This window comes from Hyaena hyaena, unplaced genomic scaffold (genome assembly GCF_003009895.1).
Source record: "Hyaena hyaena isolate Hyena2069 unplaced genomic scaffold, ASM300989v1 scaffold_112, whole genome shotgun sequence".
Classification (NCBI taxonomy): Eukaryota; Metazoa; Chordata; class Mammalia; order Carnivora; family Hyaenidae; genus Hyaena; species Hyaena hyaena.
Genome location: NW_024080744.1, coordinates 1710842 through 1730511, shown reverse-complemented (window position 1 = coordinate 1730511; position 19670 = coordinate 1710842). Strand labels below are relative to the sequence as shown.

At 39.4% G+C, this 19670-nt stretch overlaps 1 protein-coding gene across 1 annotated transcript in view; it reads left to right on the top strand.

The window, feature by feature from the left end:
* Positions 1 to 4687: 4687 nt before the first annotated feature.
* SLC2A2 (solute carrier family 2 member 2) overlaps positions 4688 to 19670 on the top strand; it is a 29034-nt gene continuing 14051 nt past the window's right edge. Inside the window, exons 1-3 of the mRNA XM_039236539.1 lie at positions 4688 to 4702; positions 12602 to 12694; positions 16101 to 16363. Of these exons, the coding sequence (XP_039092470.1) occupies positions 4688 to 4702; positions 12602 to 12694; positions 16101 to 16363 (371 nt within the window). The remainder of the gene's footprint in view (positions 4703 to 12601; positions 12695 to 16100; positions 16364 to 19670) is intronic.

Sequence of the window (19670 nt, the reverse complement as noted above, 5' to 3'; positions counted from 1 at the left end):
GTCTACACATATATGGTGGGGAAAGGGGAACACAATAAGTGATAGACAAGTAAATAAGAAATAATAGTAATAAATTTTATTTAAATTAAGTTTAATATTTAAACAATTAAATATTTAATCACTATTAATATAATAATGTTATATATAACATAATTATAACATATAGTGTTATTGTAATTATTACTTATTATTTATTAATTAAATGCGTAATGTTTTGATTATAAAATAATAGTAGATAAACTTTCAAACATAAGTGCTCGGAAGCAGCACTTATGCTTTAAAATAAAGCAGAGTAACAGGACCGAGAATAAGTTGGAAGGGGTAGGTGGTGTTCACCTTAAGAAGATTGGCTAGAGAGGGGTGCCTGAGTGGCTCAATTGGTTAAGCATCGGACTTTGGCTCAAGTCATGGTCTCACAGTTCATGGGTTCAAGCTCTACTTCAGGTTCTATGCTGACAGCTCAGATCCTGGAACCTGCTTCAGATTCTGTGTCTCCCTCTCTCTCTCTACCCCTTCCCTGCTCGCTTGCTCTCTCTGTCTCTCTTTCTCAAAAATAAGCATTAAAAGAAAACATTTTTAAACATACTGTCTGGAGAGGGTCACCTGGGCAGCACAGTCAGTTAAGCATCAGACTCTGGATCTGGGCTCAGGTCATGATCTCTCATGAGTCTGAGCCTCTCATCAGGCTCTGCACTGCTGGTGTGGAGCCCGCTTGAGATTCTGTCTCTCCTTCTCTCTCTGCCTTTCCCCTGCTTGTGCTCTCTCTCTCTCTCACTCAAAATAAATAAATAAACTTGAAAAATTAATTTAATGAAAAGAAGAAGAAAGAAAGAAAGAAGACTGGCTGGAGAGCCTGAACTGTCATCTGAATGCAGAGGTACTAGCCCCAGACAAATCTGGGGAGGAGCGCTCTAGATGGAGGCCCATGGAGCACAAAGGTGCTGAGCCTGGATACGTTAAGTAAGTCTGAGGCCAATGTGGCTAAGCAGATGAGGAGGAGAGTAGTGGGAACAAATCTCAGTGTAAAGGATGCTACACTAAGTCAGTCACAGTAAAGAATGTGGGTTTCTGGGGCGCCTGGGTGGCTCAGTCAGTTAAGCGGTAACTTCGGCTCAGGTCACGATCTTGCAGTTTGTGAGTTGGAGCCCCGTGTTGGGCTCTGTGCTGGTACCTTGGAGCCTGGAGCCTGCTTCGGATTCTGTATCTCCTTCTCTCTCTGCCCTTCCCCTGCTCACGCTCTGTCTCTCAAAAATAGATAAACATTAAAAAAAAAAAAAGAATGTGAGTTTCCTTCTAAGGGTGACTGGGAAGCCTCTGGAGACTTTTAAGCAAAGGGGTATTATGGTTTGGTTTAATTTTTAAATCACTGTTGGCTGTTCTGTCAAAAGGGACTGTAGGGTAAGAATGGGGACAGGGAGGCCAGGTAGTCACAGTCAGGAGAGACGCTGGTGGCTTGGACCAGAGACGTATCTCGAGAGGGTGAGAAGAGGCAGGCTACGATAAGGGCAAATCTGACTCAGAAATCTTAAAATACACCCGGCTTCTAGGGGAACTGGAGTTTCCCACACTCCCTTGAGCTCTTGGCTTGGCCCAGTTTGAACTTACTTGATTTGGTTCCCCAGAGAAGCCTTCGCACTACCCGCACCTGCCCCAGTGAGAGAGGAATGCAGCATGCTGGGATAGCCTGTTTTCTTTCTTCCCATTTATAGAAATAAACTAGACCCTCCTGTTATTGAAGGGAAGGATGATAATTCAAAAAAAAGAAAAAAAAAAGGAGGGGCTCTTTCCTATACTTGGAAACTCTCACCACCTAGAGCTATTGGTATCTACTATAAAGATTAATCAAGAAGTGGGGTGCCTGGGTAGCTCAGTCGTTTAAGCCTCCGACTATAGCTCAGGTCATGATCACAAGGTTAGTGGGCTCGAGCCCCACGTCCGGCTCTGCTCAGAGCCTGGAGCCTGCTTCAGATTCTGTGTCTCCCTCTCTCTCTGACCCTTCCCTGCTCACTCCCTCTCTCTCTCTCAGAAATAAAAACATTTTAAAAATTAAAAGTTAATTAATTAATTAATTAATTAATAAAGAAGTAACCAGAATCTGACCTGATGGGTTAAAAGTGTGAAGCCTAGGGGCGCCTGGGTGGCTTAGTCGGTTAAGCGTCCGACTTTCGCTTAGGTCATGATCTCGCGGTTCGTGGGTTCGAGCCCCGCGTCGGTCTCTGTGCTGACTGCCAGCTCAGAGCCTGGAGCCTGTTTCAGTCTGTGACTCCCTCTCTCTCTGACCCTCCCCTGCTCACGCTGTCTCTCTCTCTCTCCTAGAAATAAATAAAAATATTAAAAAAATATATTAAAAAAAAAAGAAAAGAAAAGAAAAAGCCACAGAGAACTGGTTTCACCCCCACCCGGCAGGGATCTCTGGGTGATTCTGGGCACTGAAGCATCTCTCTGAGAGGCTCCCAACCTGACAGCAAAACACAAAAAGCCTGACTTTATCCTACAGCCAGGGAAACACGAAGATGCCTCCGTGCAATCAGACCCGCAGCTCCTCAGGTGGGCGCTCCAGCAAACTCTCCCCAGAGGCCAAAATGGAGTTATCAGTCCTCTGAGGGCTAAATCCACCAAGGCAATCGCAGTGGCTGACACCCTCCACCCCCATCCCGGAGACAGTTTCAGCCCATCCCTAAATGGTGCAGAGGTGACTCATTTCGGAGCAAGAGCAGAACAAGACAGGTCCTGGCTAAACCAGAGTAAGCTGGTCTGGGTGGCTCAAGGTCCCGCGTCCAGGTTAGCGAGGGTGCGCTCCCAATGACAAGGACAGCGCCGGGGTGTGTGTGTGTGTGTGTGTGTGTGTGTGTGTGTGTGTGTGTGTGTGTGTGTGTGTGTGCGTGCGTGTGCGCGCGCTGTTCTGACCTCCCTGGCTGCCTGGCTGTTCTGACCCGCAGCCTAAGTTAAAGGCTCACCTGATCCCACGCAGCATTCAAGCCAATTCTGCCTCTTAAAAAAGGAAGATTCAAAAAACAGAAGACAGTAAAAACCTAGAAAGTAACTCATTTTTCACAGCCGCCCAAAAACTCTCTTGCAGTGTCATGCCACTGGAAAACAATTGCTAAGAAATTCTCTCCTGATTGTAGAGGCTCTGACAAGTGAGTGTTCGCATCAGCCGCCGAAGCTGGTGCAGAAAGCAGACGCTGGCAATGCACTAACGTCAGCGGTAGTGGGTGGCTACCTGGCTACCGGGGCTAACTTTGCTCCCCAAAGCTTTGCTCTACCACGGAGAGTGCCTTATGTTACCGTGAACGAGTTAATCCACATAAAATGCTGAGAGCAGCACCTCACAACAAGCAAGAGCTCAATAAAGATTAACTATCATTGCTAAAAATATTCCTTCATGCTTTTCTACTAAAGAAAAAATAACTGTTGCATGTCTGTGATTCCATGTGTCTGTCCTTATACATTATGAGCTCCAAGTGTTTTATTTATATTATGTACTTCAGAGCCTGGGACTGTACTGGGCTCAATAAGTTTGTGGTTTGAATTGAATTATTTACTCAGTTGTGTTACCCTGCAGAGAGCAGAAATTGAAATAAAAGGATGACAGTGAAATACAAAACACATGAAATCAAAGTTTCCTTTACCTCTTCACTTTATCACTGTTTCTTTGTAACATCCCTGGCTTGGGGGACTCTCTTGTTATCTTTCCTCTTTTGGAATCTGGTTCCAGCTGAGCTTCAATGGAGCCAGTGACAGTTGATGCCAAACACAGTTCAGGCTCAACCAATTTTGATACTGCCTGGGCTCCCACAGGGACTGCATATCATACAGGAGATACAGAAGGGCACAAACTCAAGCCATATGAGCAGATTTATTTGAGAACCCCACTCCAACAAGTGTCTTTTGACATACACCAAATCAATAATAATAATAATAATAACAAAAATAATAATGACCAACATTAGCTGAGCACTTACGCACTACTAAACACTTTCCTATGACATTTAATCCACACAACAAAACAATGTGTGTCCTTTAATTTTCATTTTATTAAGTGAAGAAAACTAAGGCACAGAAAAGTCACTGTGAGGCAGCCGCTTAATAACACCACCAGTAAATGTTGAGATTCAAACCCAAGTTCACAGCTCTCCAAAACTCATTCAGGTGAACCACTCAAGACTACAATGGCCTCGGGCTACACAAACCCAGCTGGAAAGCACAAACACCACAGTACTGGTTCTCTGCAGGGTGGAGTGGAGTGTCCTCCCATGTCCCTGCCTCTGTCATCCCCACAACATGGTATTTCAGCCCAGCACATCTTATCTTCTACAAAAGACCCCCAAAGATTTCTTTTCTCACCTGTCCCGGTTATCAGCCTACCTAACATGTCTTAAAGTGTGACCATCTGTGGTTTGTAACTCAAGCGTAAGGGACCTACTCCCATTTTCTTTTGCTGGTACACAGGCATTGAGGCCACAAGTCACTAAGACAAAGCATTTATTTATTAATTAGAGTCTCATCAATATCAGCCTCTGCTAAGATTAGGTGTGGACTTTCACATGGCCACACTGCTTCTTTGCCTTGCTCCTCCTCCTCTAATGTATAACTAGCAGAAAGCTGGAGAAAGGCAGCGGCTGGCCAGCTGTGTGTGCTACACTCACTACAGGACTTGGAATTAAGAGGCCTCCCAACCGATAAAATGACAGAAGATAAGGTAAAGCAGCATTGTGTTTGTTTTAAATCGGCTTGAAGAAAGAAATGGGGGGATTTGTTCAAGCTGGTGACCATATGGAGGATTGGGGGGTGGTGTTGGGTGTTGCTGCCATAGATCGAAGCTACTTTTCTGGGCCAACTGATAGTTCATTTAGCTGCTAAAATATATATCTTATTCAGGATTTTATATCACATATCGATATATTCAGGATTTTGAGGATACTTACTATTTTCTGACCAATCTGTGTGACTTTTTCTCAAGTGATTCTGCACAAGCATATTACTGAAGGAATGTGCAAAAAAAGGGGGCAGGTTAACCTGAATCTAACTAATCATGAAAACTGGTCTGAAATTTTCAAAAATGACAATGAATGAAAAATACGAGGTAGAAAGACTGTTCTAGATAAAAGGAGACTAGGAGCTGACAACCAAATGCAACAAGTGATATTAGATCCTGGGAAGAAGAAAAGAGCTTTAAGGGACTATATGCGGACACCTGGGAAATTTTGAAAATGTGCTGCTTATTAGATAATATATCCCGTTCTTGGGTGTGATGATGGTATTATAATTATGTAGGAGAATGTCTTTGTTCTAAGTGAGTAGATGCTAAAGTATTTAGGAATGAAATGGCACTGATATGTGCAACTTCTTTTCAAACAATTCCAACAAAACAACACACATACATACATACGTATGTGTGTGTGCACACATACAGTGCAAGTTTAACAAATGTAAATGTTAACCATCCTTGAACACAGGTTATGGAGTGTTCACTGCATTGCTTTTTCAGCTTCTCTGTAGCTATGATACTTTCCAAAATAAAAACTTAAAAAGAAAAAGGTCATAGTGCTCTTCTTCCCTTATAAGTTTTCCCCAACCAAACTCACCCACCCCTACAAACAGTCATACAAGTGGGTAAATCTGTGGCCCTGTTAGAGTAGGACCTCCAAAGTTCTGACCTGGTGTAATGAACTCTGCTGAGCACTTCTTCACATCAGTAAGTGACGAGGCTGGGAGCACAGACTTTGTGGTTAGCCAGGCTTGGATTTAGAGTATGGTGATGCTACTTACCTGCCGTGAGACCAGAGTTATTTAACTAAGCTTAGGTTTTCTATATTGTGACAAAATAAGAACATATTGGGATACAATAGAAGGATATAATATAGGATATGCAGGGATTACAATAGTCCTTTATGGTCTGGGAGTATTTAAATGAGATAATATTAAAGAGTTCAGATAACACATTTTAATACTAAGAGTTATGTATTTATGTGATACGTATTTTAAAAATAACTAGGACTTCCTGATTTCCTATCATAGCCCAGGATAAAGCTAACGTAGTTAACACTTTCAAGATGATATGAAGACAAATACTAAGTTAATAACTATACACATGGCATGTAGATTTGGCAAAATAATAAAGGTAGTGTTCAAATTACTAGAGTTTGGAAGATACTGCAAAAGGGAAGATAATGTGCTTACCACAGTGTCTGGCACACAGTACGTGCTCAAGCTTCATTCTGAACTGTCATTAAATTCCCTTACACAGCTTTAGAAATTGTCATAGGACTTTTCTTGAGAACCAAGGAATTGCCTAATAATGGAACCCAGAAATAATGCAAACTGATGCAAAGCACAATGTTTCAGCTTTGTAAATCTGCCCAGACTTTGAACCAGTGGGATAAGTATAGAACTGAGGGCCAGGAGACCTGAGTTCCCACACTGGGTATGCCCAATAATGCACTAACTATATAACTCAGACAAGATACTTGAACTCAGTTTCTTCAAGTAAAAAAATGAAGAAATTAGACTAGAATCCTCTGCTCTCTAAGGTCCCTTTCAGCTTGAAAATCCTATGGCTTGAGAGGCTCCTGGGGTTTTCTAAAGTTGGGTGTAAGATCACCTTTAGGTTCACATTTGGAGTCATGCAGTTTAGAGGGAAGACATCAGCTTTTTCTCCCTACCTAGTCAATCAGTAGCTGTTGAAAATCTGATTTTTGTTTAGCAGTGGGAGTTTATGAACACTAGCTCTGGGTTCCAACACTAGAATGTCTGTTACTTACTAGCTGTATTCTACTGGGAATATCACTTGATCTTCTGTGAGCTCTGGTTTCCTCACCTGTAAAATGAAGGTAATTTCCTGCACTTTGTAGTATCACTGTGAAGATTATTGGCAATGTATGAAGAGTTGACAGGTGGTTGGTTGACAAGAGAGATAAATGAGATGCTAATGTGATTAAAGATGCAGTTGTTTTATAGCCCTTTGATTGTTTACAGGAAGACTATATTATGTATCTTGTTTAATCTTTATGATAATCCTATGCATGAACTATTATTATACCCACTTTCTTCGGCAAAGAGAGAGACTCAGGGATATTAAGGGCCTAGCTGAGACTCTTCTAGGTTTTCTGAATTCTATTTGTTTTTTTTAACAAACCTTTTGATTTCTTTTTTTTAATTTTTTTAATGTTTATTGATTTTTGAGAGGCATAAGCGGAGGAGGGGCAGTCAGAGGGAGACCCAGAATCAGAAGCAGTCTCCAGGCTCTAAGCTGTCAGCAGAGCCTGATATGGTACTTGAACTCAACAAGTTGTGAGATCATGACCTGAGCTGAAGTTGGAAGCTTAATCCACTGAGCTGTCCAGGTGCCCCAAACCCTTTTGATTTCTAAGCCACAAATTAAACACTACATTTTGTTTTATGTTAGAATTCAGCCACTTGACCATTCTACATACTTCCACATTTATCCAGCAGCATATTTTTAACTGGATGTAGAATCTAGTTTCTCTAAGTTAAAAGTGTTAAGCTCTAAGTGAAGGCAATCATTCTTAGAGTCAGGCTTAATATCTTATATCCCATGAAGAAGCTGAGAGAAAAAAACTTGAAGATCTTCAGCCATTTTGTAGGTATTTAGCCTTCGGACAAATTCCTTACCCTTTGCATATTGGTTTTTCCATATGTGACAGGATAATAATGATTACTACTTACAGAGCTATTGAAATAACAGGCAAACAATTTAGAACCCAGAGCCTGTACAGAATAAGATCCTAAGTTCTCACTATTTTCATTAACTCCTATGTACCTATCGTTGAATCAATTTCTTGGGCATTAGATTGAATGTATAGGGTTAATGGGCCAATTCAAACATAGTCTTCAGAAGTTTTCCCTCTCATAAACAAAACTTTCTCTGACCAAGCCAGGGCCAAGCCACACATAAGACTGACTATAAATGTTATCTGTTTTCATTTCACAACTGAAAAAGAAAAGATGAGAAACAAAGAGCCAGTTTAAGGTGAAGTTCAGGAGGGTAATTAAACCTGGAAATAGGGAAAAACAAAGAAAGAGAAGGAAAGAATGAGAGGAAGGAAAGGAGAAACGGAGAAAGAGAGAAAGAAAAAGAGGAGAAAGAAAGGATGGATGGAAGGAAAGAAGGAAGGAAGGAAGGAAGGAAGGAAGGAAGGAAGGAAGGAAGGAAGGAAACCAAACAGCTCCAGAGACTTCTATATTTAGAACTATCACTTCAGTTGGAAATTCAAGTAACCTGCTTCAAATTGATAACATTGTTCCTTATCTGACCAACTAGCTGAAATTTCTATCTTAGGAAGTTAAACCAGGGAGACTGCAGCCTCCCTTGGTGTGGCAAGACCAGAGCCAACTCTAAAAAAGAAGCCAGGAAGACCAGAGGACAAGGACTTTAGGAACACTCTAAGATTTCTAAAAGTTTAAAAACTATTTCCTTCACAGTTCCTTCTTTTTGTTTTTGTTGTTCTTATTCCTACAAAATGAGAAATTGGTTTTAGGGGCAGCCCCAGAATTGCTATAGTAATGATTTAGAACAATTTGATTAGAAAGTAATGGAACTGGAGCTCCAGAGAACTTCGATCTCTGAAAATTAAATTTCATTTTTATCAAAGTAATGTAGGAGCAGCTAACACTATTTGGGGTGGCAGGGGAGGCCAATGGAGATTATGGGGGACCAAACCTGCTACTGCCGCCACCTTCACCACCAACTTCCATTTCCATAGCACCCCTGCTTGTCACTGGCATGGTGACTAGTTGGATTGTTAAAATAAGGAGAAAGGAACTATATGATTGTCTGGTGGGGGCAGGAGGAGAGAGCCAGCAGACAGCAGAAGCCCAGGCATAGAGTGGGAAGGGCAGTCACTAAAACACCAAGTGCTGGGACATTCTGCCACAGGAAGAAAAGGAGATGAAGGGATGAATATGGGTGAGTATATCATGGCCCTGGGTTTCGTGGTGGGAAGGCCATGAAGTTCTTCAACTGAGTTACAGATGAGCAGTTGAGTCTTGTCCTTTTATATTTTTATACAAAAACGTCACAAGTTAACTGTGTGTAGACGAGGAAGGAGGGGATTTGTGTGGTGGGTAGTGTGAACCTGCACTTGAAATTGGGGAGTATTGGTGATTTGGTTTCAGCATCACACTTGCAAATTCTATGAATATGTGCACTCTTAGATATATTTTTTTTAATATTTAGGGGCGCCTGGGTGGCTCAGTCGATTAATCGTCTGACTTCAGCTCACGTCAGATCTCAGGGTTCGTGGGTTCCAGCCCCACATCAGGCTCTGTGCTGACAGCTCAGAGCCTGAAGCCTGTTTCAGATTCTGTGTTTCCTTCTCTCTCTATCCCCCACCCCCACTCATGCTCTGTCTCTCTCTGTCTCAAAAATAAATAAACTATAAAATTTTTTTAATATTTATTTATTTTTGAGAAAGAGAGAGAGAGAAAGAGAGTGTGTGTGAGTGGGGAAGGAGCAGAGAGAGATGGAGACACAGAATCCAAAACAGCCTCCAGGCTCTGAGCTGTCAGCACAGAGCCTGATGTGGGACTTTAACCCATAAACTGTGAGATCATGACCTGAGCTGAAGTCAGATGATTAACCAACTAAGCCACTCAGGAACCCCAGATATATTTTTCTTTATTTAGAAAGATAATGATCCAAGACTTTTAGATGTGCTTGGCTTTTGAATGTCTGTTTCTAACCAATGAAAAATGCAAAATAATCAATCAGTTAAAAGCATAAGGTCTGGATCCATGTCATTATTGTTCAAGTTACTGGCTCTGACACCTTAATCTAGTCTAGTTATCTATTAGATAGGGATACTGATGGTGCTTTCATGAGAAGTGTGGTTGGTAGAAAAATGGTCCTCCAAAGATGTCCATGACCTCATCTCTAGAATGTGTAAATATGTTACCTTAAATGGCAAAAAGGACTTTACAAATGTCATTAAGGTTATGGACCTTGAGATAGGGAGATTTACCTGGATTATCCAAATAGGCCAAATCTAATCCCACAAGTTCTTCAAAGGGAAGAAGTTTTCTGGCAGTGGTCAGGATCAGAAAAGTACAGTGTGAGGACCTGACTGGCCCATTTCTGGCTATGAAGATAGGGGAAGGGCACCACTAACCAAGGAATGTGGTGGCCTCTAGAGCTGAGAATGGCCCTCACTTTATAGCCAGCACAAAAACACAGATCTACAAACATGGGGAACAGAATTCCACCATCAACCACATTTCCCCCTACAGCCTCTAGAAAGGAACACAACCTGTCAACATCTTAATTTTAGTCTGGTGAGATTCATACCAGACTCCTGACTTACAAGAACTGTAAGATAATAAACTGGTGTCGCTTATTAGACAAATAAGAGAAAACTGATAACAGTTAAAAAAGATGATACACATAGAGCAATGAATAGGCATGCAGTAGGCATAAATATTCAGTATTAGGCCTTGAAGTTGTGTTTGCATTGCACCTAGTATCAGATTGTCTAGACTGTAGTGACAGACTCTATCAGGGAAGTGGGCTGAAGCCTTCTCAAGGTGCCCCCTGGGCCTCTCACTGCTGCTGATGGTTACTACCTATAAATTAAATAAAAGACTAAAATTCCTTGTCTTTGGAAACAGCTGAAGGGGAAAAAGGATTTGAGGAAAAAGCATCAACCAAGTAAATGGAACCCTTTTTAGAACGGGCTGCCAGAGGCACTAGGTATTAGATACCTAGTTACATGTTAAAGGATAATTCAAAATCTCTGGTAATCCCCATGCACCATGTAGCATGTTGTGTGTATGTGTGTACATACACACAAACATGTGCACACATGTACATTTTACACAACAAACTTTGAATTTATTTATAAGTATTTTATTATGTATATGGATGAGTGTATATATTATTTATATCTCAATATATAATGTATGTTATATGAGATACATATGTTTCTTTTAAGATATACATATTCATATATAATATAATCATATCTTTGGGAAAGTTTTTAAGTCCTTTCAGAGAAGGAAGTTTCTGAGAAGAAAAGTCTATAGAGGTGCCACCTGACATTGATTCTGAATTAGTGGAAACAGAAAAAACCTACAGAGTCCCGGTTCTCTCCCCAGAGAGTCCAATCCAGTAATAGGCCTGGGTGAGCCCCAGGAAGCTACACCTGTAACAAGCTCTTCAACTCGGGTCTGGTCATATAACCACTAGACTCTAACCTCAAGGGTTCTTGGGCTGGTTTTGTGATAATACTTTATGGATGAGGACACTGAAATTTCTGACCTCTAGCTTTATTAGGAATGATGGGATCTGACTAATAAGCTATTTTTCATGCTGGAGTAGGGATTTATAATCATCCCTCAATTTAGAGAAAAAGTGAAGAACCTATAGGAGAAGTGGCTTGGGTCACATACTCCCTAAATATGAGTGGGAACTGGAATCCAGCTTGATATGACTCATTCATTCATTCAGTGGAATTTCTACACTATTCCATGCTATTTATTTAAACATTTAAATTATGTAATTATACATGAAATTATTTCCTTATAAAATGAATGATAATATAAATAAAAGAAAAAATATTCTTTTATCCCCCTTCTTTAGTCTCACATTCCTCCTTCAACAATCATCCTTTGGTAATTTGTTCAAGAAAATATTCTATGACTTATATAGAACATGCACGAATCAAAGAATACTCAGGTTTAAGCCCTTTAAAAATATTGAGATTAACAGCTTCATTTGTCACTTAACAATAAGTCAGCACATAATGATCACATCATTCTTTTTAGCTGCAGCATAGCAAGTTATAGGTCTCATGATGTATTTGAATCTATCTGGCCATTTTCCACTGAATGACATTTAGGTTATTTCTACAATTTTTTCACACACACACACACACACACACACAGCTTCATAAAATACCCTGAAATGTGATTCTATATTTATGAGATGATTTTTCTAATATGGTTAGACATGTAATTATGAGTTGAAGGGAATAAATGCTCTATCCCTTTCTACACTGTTTTTGTTTTTTTTTTTTTTTTTTTTTTGTAGTTACATGGAGTTGGGAAGAACAGATCATCCTTCAGTCCATAGCTCTAGGTTCAACTAGTTGCAAATCTTAAAAATTATCCTTCCCTGGAGGTTAATGTGATAAAGCCTGGCTTATGCCTCTTAAATGAGTTTTGAGGTGGTTTTGTACAACAGCAATGCCCAGGAGAGCCCCCTATCTCTTTGTCACTGGTGTCTTATTTGACTTCTCCCAATGATATAAACTGACTGTTTTTATCATGGCAATTTCCTTTGGTCAGCAGCAATTCTAGTACTCAGTCCTGATTTTGAATCTTAAATATATATATGGAAAAAAATGTTTTGTTCCTCTCTTGGGAGAAATTGTCCCAAACTTTAGCAGTTTAGAGGACATGATGAATGCCTCTTACATTCCTTTATGAATGACCCCTGCTGGGAACATAAGGCAGACTGTGAATGAGTATCAAGGAGCAAGAACCAGCTGATGGAGCCTGTCAAAAGTCCAAGCTGCAGACTGACAGGATGGTAGGTAACTGAAATTGCCTAGTGTTTCTCAACCCTGTGTCTCATTCCCCACAGATCACCGGGACCTTGGTTTTCACTGTCTTCACGGCTGCACTGGGTTCCTTTCAGTTTGGATATGATATTGGTGTGATCAACGCACCTCAAGAGGCAAGTGAAACATGGACAATTCAAATCTCTTTTTGGCGATTTCTATCAGTGACTAAAAGATCTGTGTTCCTCATACACAGAGATAAAGTGTGCCCATGTGAGAAACATGGGATTATCCCAGCATTGTCAGGCATCATGTGCATGGTTTCAAAGCTGATAACTTGGCCTTGACTCCTCTATCACTCTCACAAAGGAAGAAAGGGCAATAAACAACTCTTGATCTCTGACTCTGCTGTTTGCTGAGCTCACAGAAAACTAGCCAGAATGCCACATGCCTACAGATGTTGTTTTAAAACACTTAAGAGCTTATTGCAGCCTTCATTAAGAGCCCCCAGCCATATGTGAGTGGAAAAATGAACGAAAAATACCAGAGATAAGAGGAAGCAATAGAAGTATATGTCTCATTTAGTGCACAAGCTTTTACTGAGCACCAATGCTTGTACTTGATGCTTTTACTGTGCATCAGGCACTTCAACATATGTTCTCCCTAGTTTGACCTCTAAAAATCTTATTATGCCCAATTCTAGGCCAGATGAAAACCTTTAGGAATCCTAACACTAAAAAGGTCCTAGTCCTTCTCCCTACTTCTGTCTCCCATGCTTAATTCAAAGTAAAATAATATAAAACTGTTAAATAATAGTCAAGAAGTCAAATAAAAATTTGGATTTTCTCCATAATAACTATTTGGATGGGTATTTTTTAATAGTGAATAACTTCTATATTTTTTTTTCATTTATTTGTGTATCCCTACTCTGGTATCTAATGAATAAATAGGACAGGGCTATCATTTTTCTCAGCTCCCACAGCCTATAAGTTGGGAAACCAGTAATTCATCTCCATTGCTCTAATGAAGGCTGTCAGGTCATTTAGGGCAGAATTGATGTTTCGTTCCTCTTCCTGTCATCAGTGCCAAGCACAACGATCAGCATAAAGGGGTTCAGTAAAGTGTTCAGTGAGTAAAGAGAGAGAGAGAGGAGAGAAGGTGAGGGGGAAGGAGTGGCAGAAGGTGAAAGTGCAAGCATTTGTTTGGTGCCTTCTATGAATACATCATATTTCATCTGTTTCTCTTACAATGTTGGACTCCAGGGAAAATGTGTGCTGGTCACAGATATGGTCAATGATATATAAATCTACCTGCAGTCATATGTATAGAACATACAACCCAAGGGCTGCTCCTTGGGCCAGAAGATTTGCTTTGATCAGGTGCCGCATAATATTTTCATGAGTGTGGTGGTCTTGCCAAAGTTGAGAGATTTAGATGATAATGCTGGGGGTCACAGTCTTTTGTTCTGAGTGATGACAACTCCTGCCAATTTAGCAGGCTTCTTGAAATTTGGCTCAACATCACCATAATTCAGAATCAGTAAGCCTCTTTTTGTGGGAGATCTTTTCACATCCTATTAAACCATCCTTTCCAGGGAAGGAGAGGGGAAATTAGTCTAAGGTTTCCCCTCCTTCAATCCAAGCCCTAGAGCCAGACTTGAAAACAGGGATCCGCCACTGGCATCCAGCTTAGTGCCTTCTCTAGAGCCTCTCTTTTCTGTGTTTAACAAGCCACCTAAACACCATTATAGAATAATAATCATTCAGCTTCATTTGTTTTTGTTAGTGGAATGACACGGCATTATGTTAGGGTATTTTAAAGTCACATTGTTTTTTTATGATTATAAAAATTATACAGGTGTGCCCTGAGTAGCTCAGTTGGTTAAGCATCTGACTCGATTTCAACTCAGGTCATGATCTCATGGTTCATGAAACTGATACCTGAGTAGGTCTCTGTGCTACTAGCACAGAGCCTGCATGGAATTCTCTCCCTTCTCTCTCTGCCTCTTCCCCCACTTGCGCACACGTGCATATGCATGCACTCTACTTTTCTCTCTCTCAAAAAAAATTAAAAGAGAAAAACAAAAAGCTATACATACCTGTTACAGAAAGTGTTAGAAACAAATCACCTGTAAGTATTCTACCACAGAGAGTAAACAGCTGAGAACATTTGGATATTCCCTTCTAGCCTTTTTTCTATACATATTATCCTTATAGAGTGGTCTGCTCATGAGGCAATGTCTTGGTCAGACCTCTTTTATCATAAGAGGACATCACTTCCCTCCCTCACTCAACTGACTTTACCACATAGGGCTTTGCCCGTGACTGGCAACCTAGTCAGTTGCATCCCAGGTCCTTTCAGAGGTCCTCTCAAGCCACTCAATAGTGACCAAATCATCACTGAAAGGAAGGTCAAAAAAGGAAGCCTGAAAGTTGTGCCTTTACTAAATTATATCTTGGTAGGATCTTTGCCTCTACAGAAACAGATGATAAAATAACAGTGCTGTGAAATTTAGTTTTGAGCATTGTTCATTGTATTACACACTGAACTCTGTGAGGATCCAGAGGAAAAAAAATGCATTCAAGTCTCAATACCTTCTGAGGGGCCACTGAGTTGTTTTTTATCTTTGAAATTCATCAGAATACAGGATTGTTTCCCCCTCTTTGAGCTGGCTGCTAGAAAGTGTATTGCTAAATTTATAGCATACTTCTAGCAAGGATACAGCTCCCAGTGTTTATATTTTGTATACAAACTATTTTTGGCTTCATCTTATCTTTCCCAATATTGTTTTCTTATAGCCATTTTTATACTTCTAGTAGAATATTTACACTAAGTTGATTTAAACCCTGTTGTGCAGAGGTAACACTGGTGTGAAATTGTGTCTTTTTAGCCTACAGAATATTTTCCATTTGATTAGTTACCTTCATTTAAAACTTGAAGAATTTTATATAAAAATCCAGATTTCTGGCTTCTTTTTATTTATTTTTTGTTTATTTATTTATTTTGAGAGAGAGAGAGAAAGAGAGAGGAGGGGAGGGGCAGGGAGAGAATCCCAAACAGGCTCAGCACTACTAGTCGTGAGCCTGATTCAGGGCTTGAACTCATAAACCGTAAGATCATGACCTGAGCCAAAACCAAGAATCAGATGATTAACAAACTGAGCCAACCAGGTGCCCCAAGACTTCTGGCTTGTTTTTAAAAATTAAAGGTCATGAAACACGAGTCTCACGTTTGCAGCTTCCTCCTTTAAGGTGAGGCAAATGCTCTCCAGTGCTATAACCTTGCCCACTTGCTATTATGGTCTTAATAGTAGAGACAGGTATTTCAGTCCCCCTAGCTATCAAAGTTCTCCTTCACTTATTTGTTCCTCCCTAATTTCTGCGGGCACTGGGATTTGCGACCTCTGTTTTATAGGATATGGTCAACTATAAATAAATCTATCTGTGACTGCAGGTCTATATATAATGCACATAATTGGGATGACCGTTTTAAACACGTGACAAACAATCTAAAGAAAAAACAAATAAAAATTAGAGAATATTTGAGATGTTGGAGCTATTTTTCTTTATTTTGTTTCCCCAGGTAATAATATCCCATTATGAATATGTTTTGAGTATTCCACTGGAAGACCGAAAAGCTATCAACAACTATACTATCAACAGTACAAATGACCTGCCCACAATCCCACACCTAAGGGATTCAACACCAGCCACTTTGGCTGAGGAAGAGACTACAGAATCTACTAGCCTCATCACCATGCTCTGGTCCTTGTCTGTGTCTAGCTTTGCAGTTGGTGGAATGATCGCGTCCTTCTTCGGGGGGTGGCTTGGGGACCAGCTTGGAAGGTAGGCAAGTTTCATAAATAAGCATAAACATGTAAACTTTAGTATTTTGGGTTGTAAGACTTTGTTTAGAAAGAAATCATCTTTCCCCTTGTGGAATAGTTTTGAAGTTGTTTTTTTCAATTCATGACCCTATGAGTTAGGTTGGTTTTAGACTAAATAATGGAGAAAGCTGTTGCCCTAGTCTGCTTAATTGTGGAGGTATTCATAGCAAAAGTGACTTTGGTGTGTATTTCCACAAATGCTTTAATTCTCTAAATTTGTTAGTTTTAAAACGTATTAAGAAACTGCTACACAAATGGTTAACTCAGGAACTCAATGGAAGAGCCGAGAGTGAAATTTTTAACTGGGGAATCCATTGTTTGCTTCACAAAATCACTCCAGTTCTCAGACCTCCAGCTTTTTATTTTCAAATTAGAATTTGGCATTTGAATCGGTCAAGTCCTAAGGTTAAATCAATATCCCCAGCTCTCAATTGCCCAATACCTTTGGCCTGGGTTTCTAGCCCCTGCTACTGCTATGTCAAAGCCTAAACTAGAAATGAAACAAATAATATCTCCATTTCTTTACTCTAGTTTTTAGCAGGTGTTTTGGATTTAAAACATCACTGGAACTCCTTCACACTCAAATTTCATTCATTTAGTCATGTGAAATCGATTCTCGGCCTTTTGGCTAAGATCAAGTGCATTTAGTCATGTGACATACTAAATGGGATTCTGCCCCTACCACCAGAGAAAGGAAATAAAATCAGATAAATCAAATGGTTGGGGTTTTTTAGATTTATTTTCTGCTTTTGGGGGCCACTTTTTGTTTATTAATTATATTTTTCTGGTGATAAAAACAAATATGCAAATATGGAAAATTGAGAAAATGCAAAAACCTTTAAACATGTAAATGATACAGGCAACTATTTTAGTAATTCTGGATTAGAATTTATTTAGGTTTTAAATTCTTATTTTACAATTTTATCTCTCTGGTTATTAAAATACTGAGAATTTCTCCTCTTGCACTGGAAATTTTATATAATAAGACTATAAGAAGTTTTCTTAAATACTGAATAGCCTAATAACTTAAGTTTTATACTTGTTCTTATGTGAAAGGGACATTCCTCTATCTAAAAGAAAAGAGTCAGGTTCTCACATTTTTATCAATTTATGTGTTTAGCTGAACTTAGAATCCATAAGTTATAGGGTTCATAAACTGACCTAAATTGTTAAAAAAAATTTAAATCATTTTATTTAAACCAAATTGATTTAAGCAGTAATTGGAAATTTTTCTAGATCATTTCTAAAATAAATAAAATTAACCAAAGTTAAATTTTAAAATATGAACCAACCAATTCTTTCACCAGCTACTGATATTGAATACCTTTTCCCATTTCTAAAGAAAAAATTTAAGGGGCACTTGGCTGGCTCAGTTAGTGGTGCCTGTGACTCTTGATCTTAGGGTCATGAGTTCAAGCCCCAAGGTGGGCATGAAGCTTACGAAAGAAAGAAAAGAAGGAAGGAAGGAACGAATGAACGAACGAATGAATGAACGATTTAAGCCCTTGTTATCATCTCATTTAGAGATGAGATTCTGGCAGGTCCAGTGACATACTTTAAAACATTTATTTCATGTCCTAGTGAAGGAAACAGATACATGCCTTCTCAAGTGTTAGAACTGAGCATCAGCAGTGGTCATACCCCAATACAATGTCAAATGATTATTTATCAAATGATTTATAATAAGCTAAAAGTGACTCTTCTTCCAATTCTCAGTAGAAAAATGATTCTCCATGAATAACAGCCACAAATTAATAATTTTAAGATCAAAATTATGACAAAAGGACTCAGTCTCTCCCATAAAACTATAGGAAGATTTGCTGAGAAATGACATGATTTTCCTTATTGGCCAGGTCATTGCTCCATCAGTTAAAAATAAGTAAATAAAAATGTATGTTTCCATTACTGCTTTAAAAAGTCTTTCCTTATAATTGTGTAATCGGTCATAAATGTCTGTGGCCACTATTTTATAGATTTGGCTTCTGAGGGTCAATTTTTCCAAAGGCTGGGCACTGAAAATTTAATTACAAGGATATGGTGGAGGAGACCATGATCTGTGCAATCAATCCATACTACCATAAGTTAAGGAAGGTATACATAGTTTGCATTTGAATACATTCTTTTAATATAAGCAATAGAACTCTCACTAAAACCAAGTATTAACCTCTCATTTCACACAGATCAAGTTCCAGCTGTGTCACTTAATCGTTGGGTGAAAATCAACCAGTTACTTAGGTTCTCTAAGATGTTTCCCTCTCCATCTACATTGTAAGACAAAAACAATACCTAACTCATAGCATCATTATGAAGATTACATGAGAACATACACAGAGGTTTATCACAGTGCCCAACACATAGTAAGCAAGCACTGAATGCAGCTTTACTTTGATGCCAATGATGAGGACGACGACAATAATGATGAAGACACTGACGATGACATGACAGTGATAATGCCTATGCTAACAGGAATATGTAGAGCAAAATTTAAAGAAACAGAAATATATTTCTTTCTCCCTGATTCAACAATGTCATGTATTTTTAGATTATTTATTCTGGGCCATTTCTCATGTCTGAGCAGAAGTTAAAATCCTCTAAATTGTACAAAGTGCTCTAGCAACCATTGGTGGTTAAGGAAGAGGGACTTAGAGCAATCTGGCATCAAAAGTACTTTCAGGCTATCTCTTTTAAGAGTTTTTCTGCCTAATAAATATACTCCCTAATAGAATATACTACTAGCTGACTAGTAACAATTTTCTTAAGGTAAATTATTGAATTTGTTTGTCCTTTGTCCTTGTTCAAAGGAAAGGCACTTCACAGAGAAATATCCCTGTCTTTTTCTGCTCTGCAGCTCTGAAGTTGGTCAGCTCTCAATTACTGTTTCCCCCTCCCTTTGAGTAGTTGACAATTCCCATATATTGTTTTTCTATTACTGCTCTAATGAGTTACCCTAATCAGTGGTGGAAAACAACACAAATTAATTTTCTTACAGTTTTGGAGGTCAGAAGCCCAAATTCAGTTTCATTTGGCTGAAGCCAAGGTGTCAGCAGGGCTGATTCCGTCTAGATGTTCTGAGGGAAAAACTCATTTCCTTGCCCTTTTCCAGCTTCCAGCACTCACCTATATTGCTTGGCTTGTGGCCCCTCACTCAATCTTTAAAGCACATTACTCCATTCTTACTTCTATCAGCACATTATCTTCTCCTCTGCTGTCCTCTTATAAGAATACTGGTGATTCCATCACTGGGTCCACAAGGATAATCCAAGATA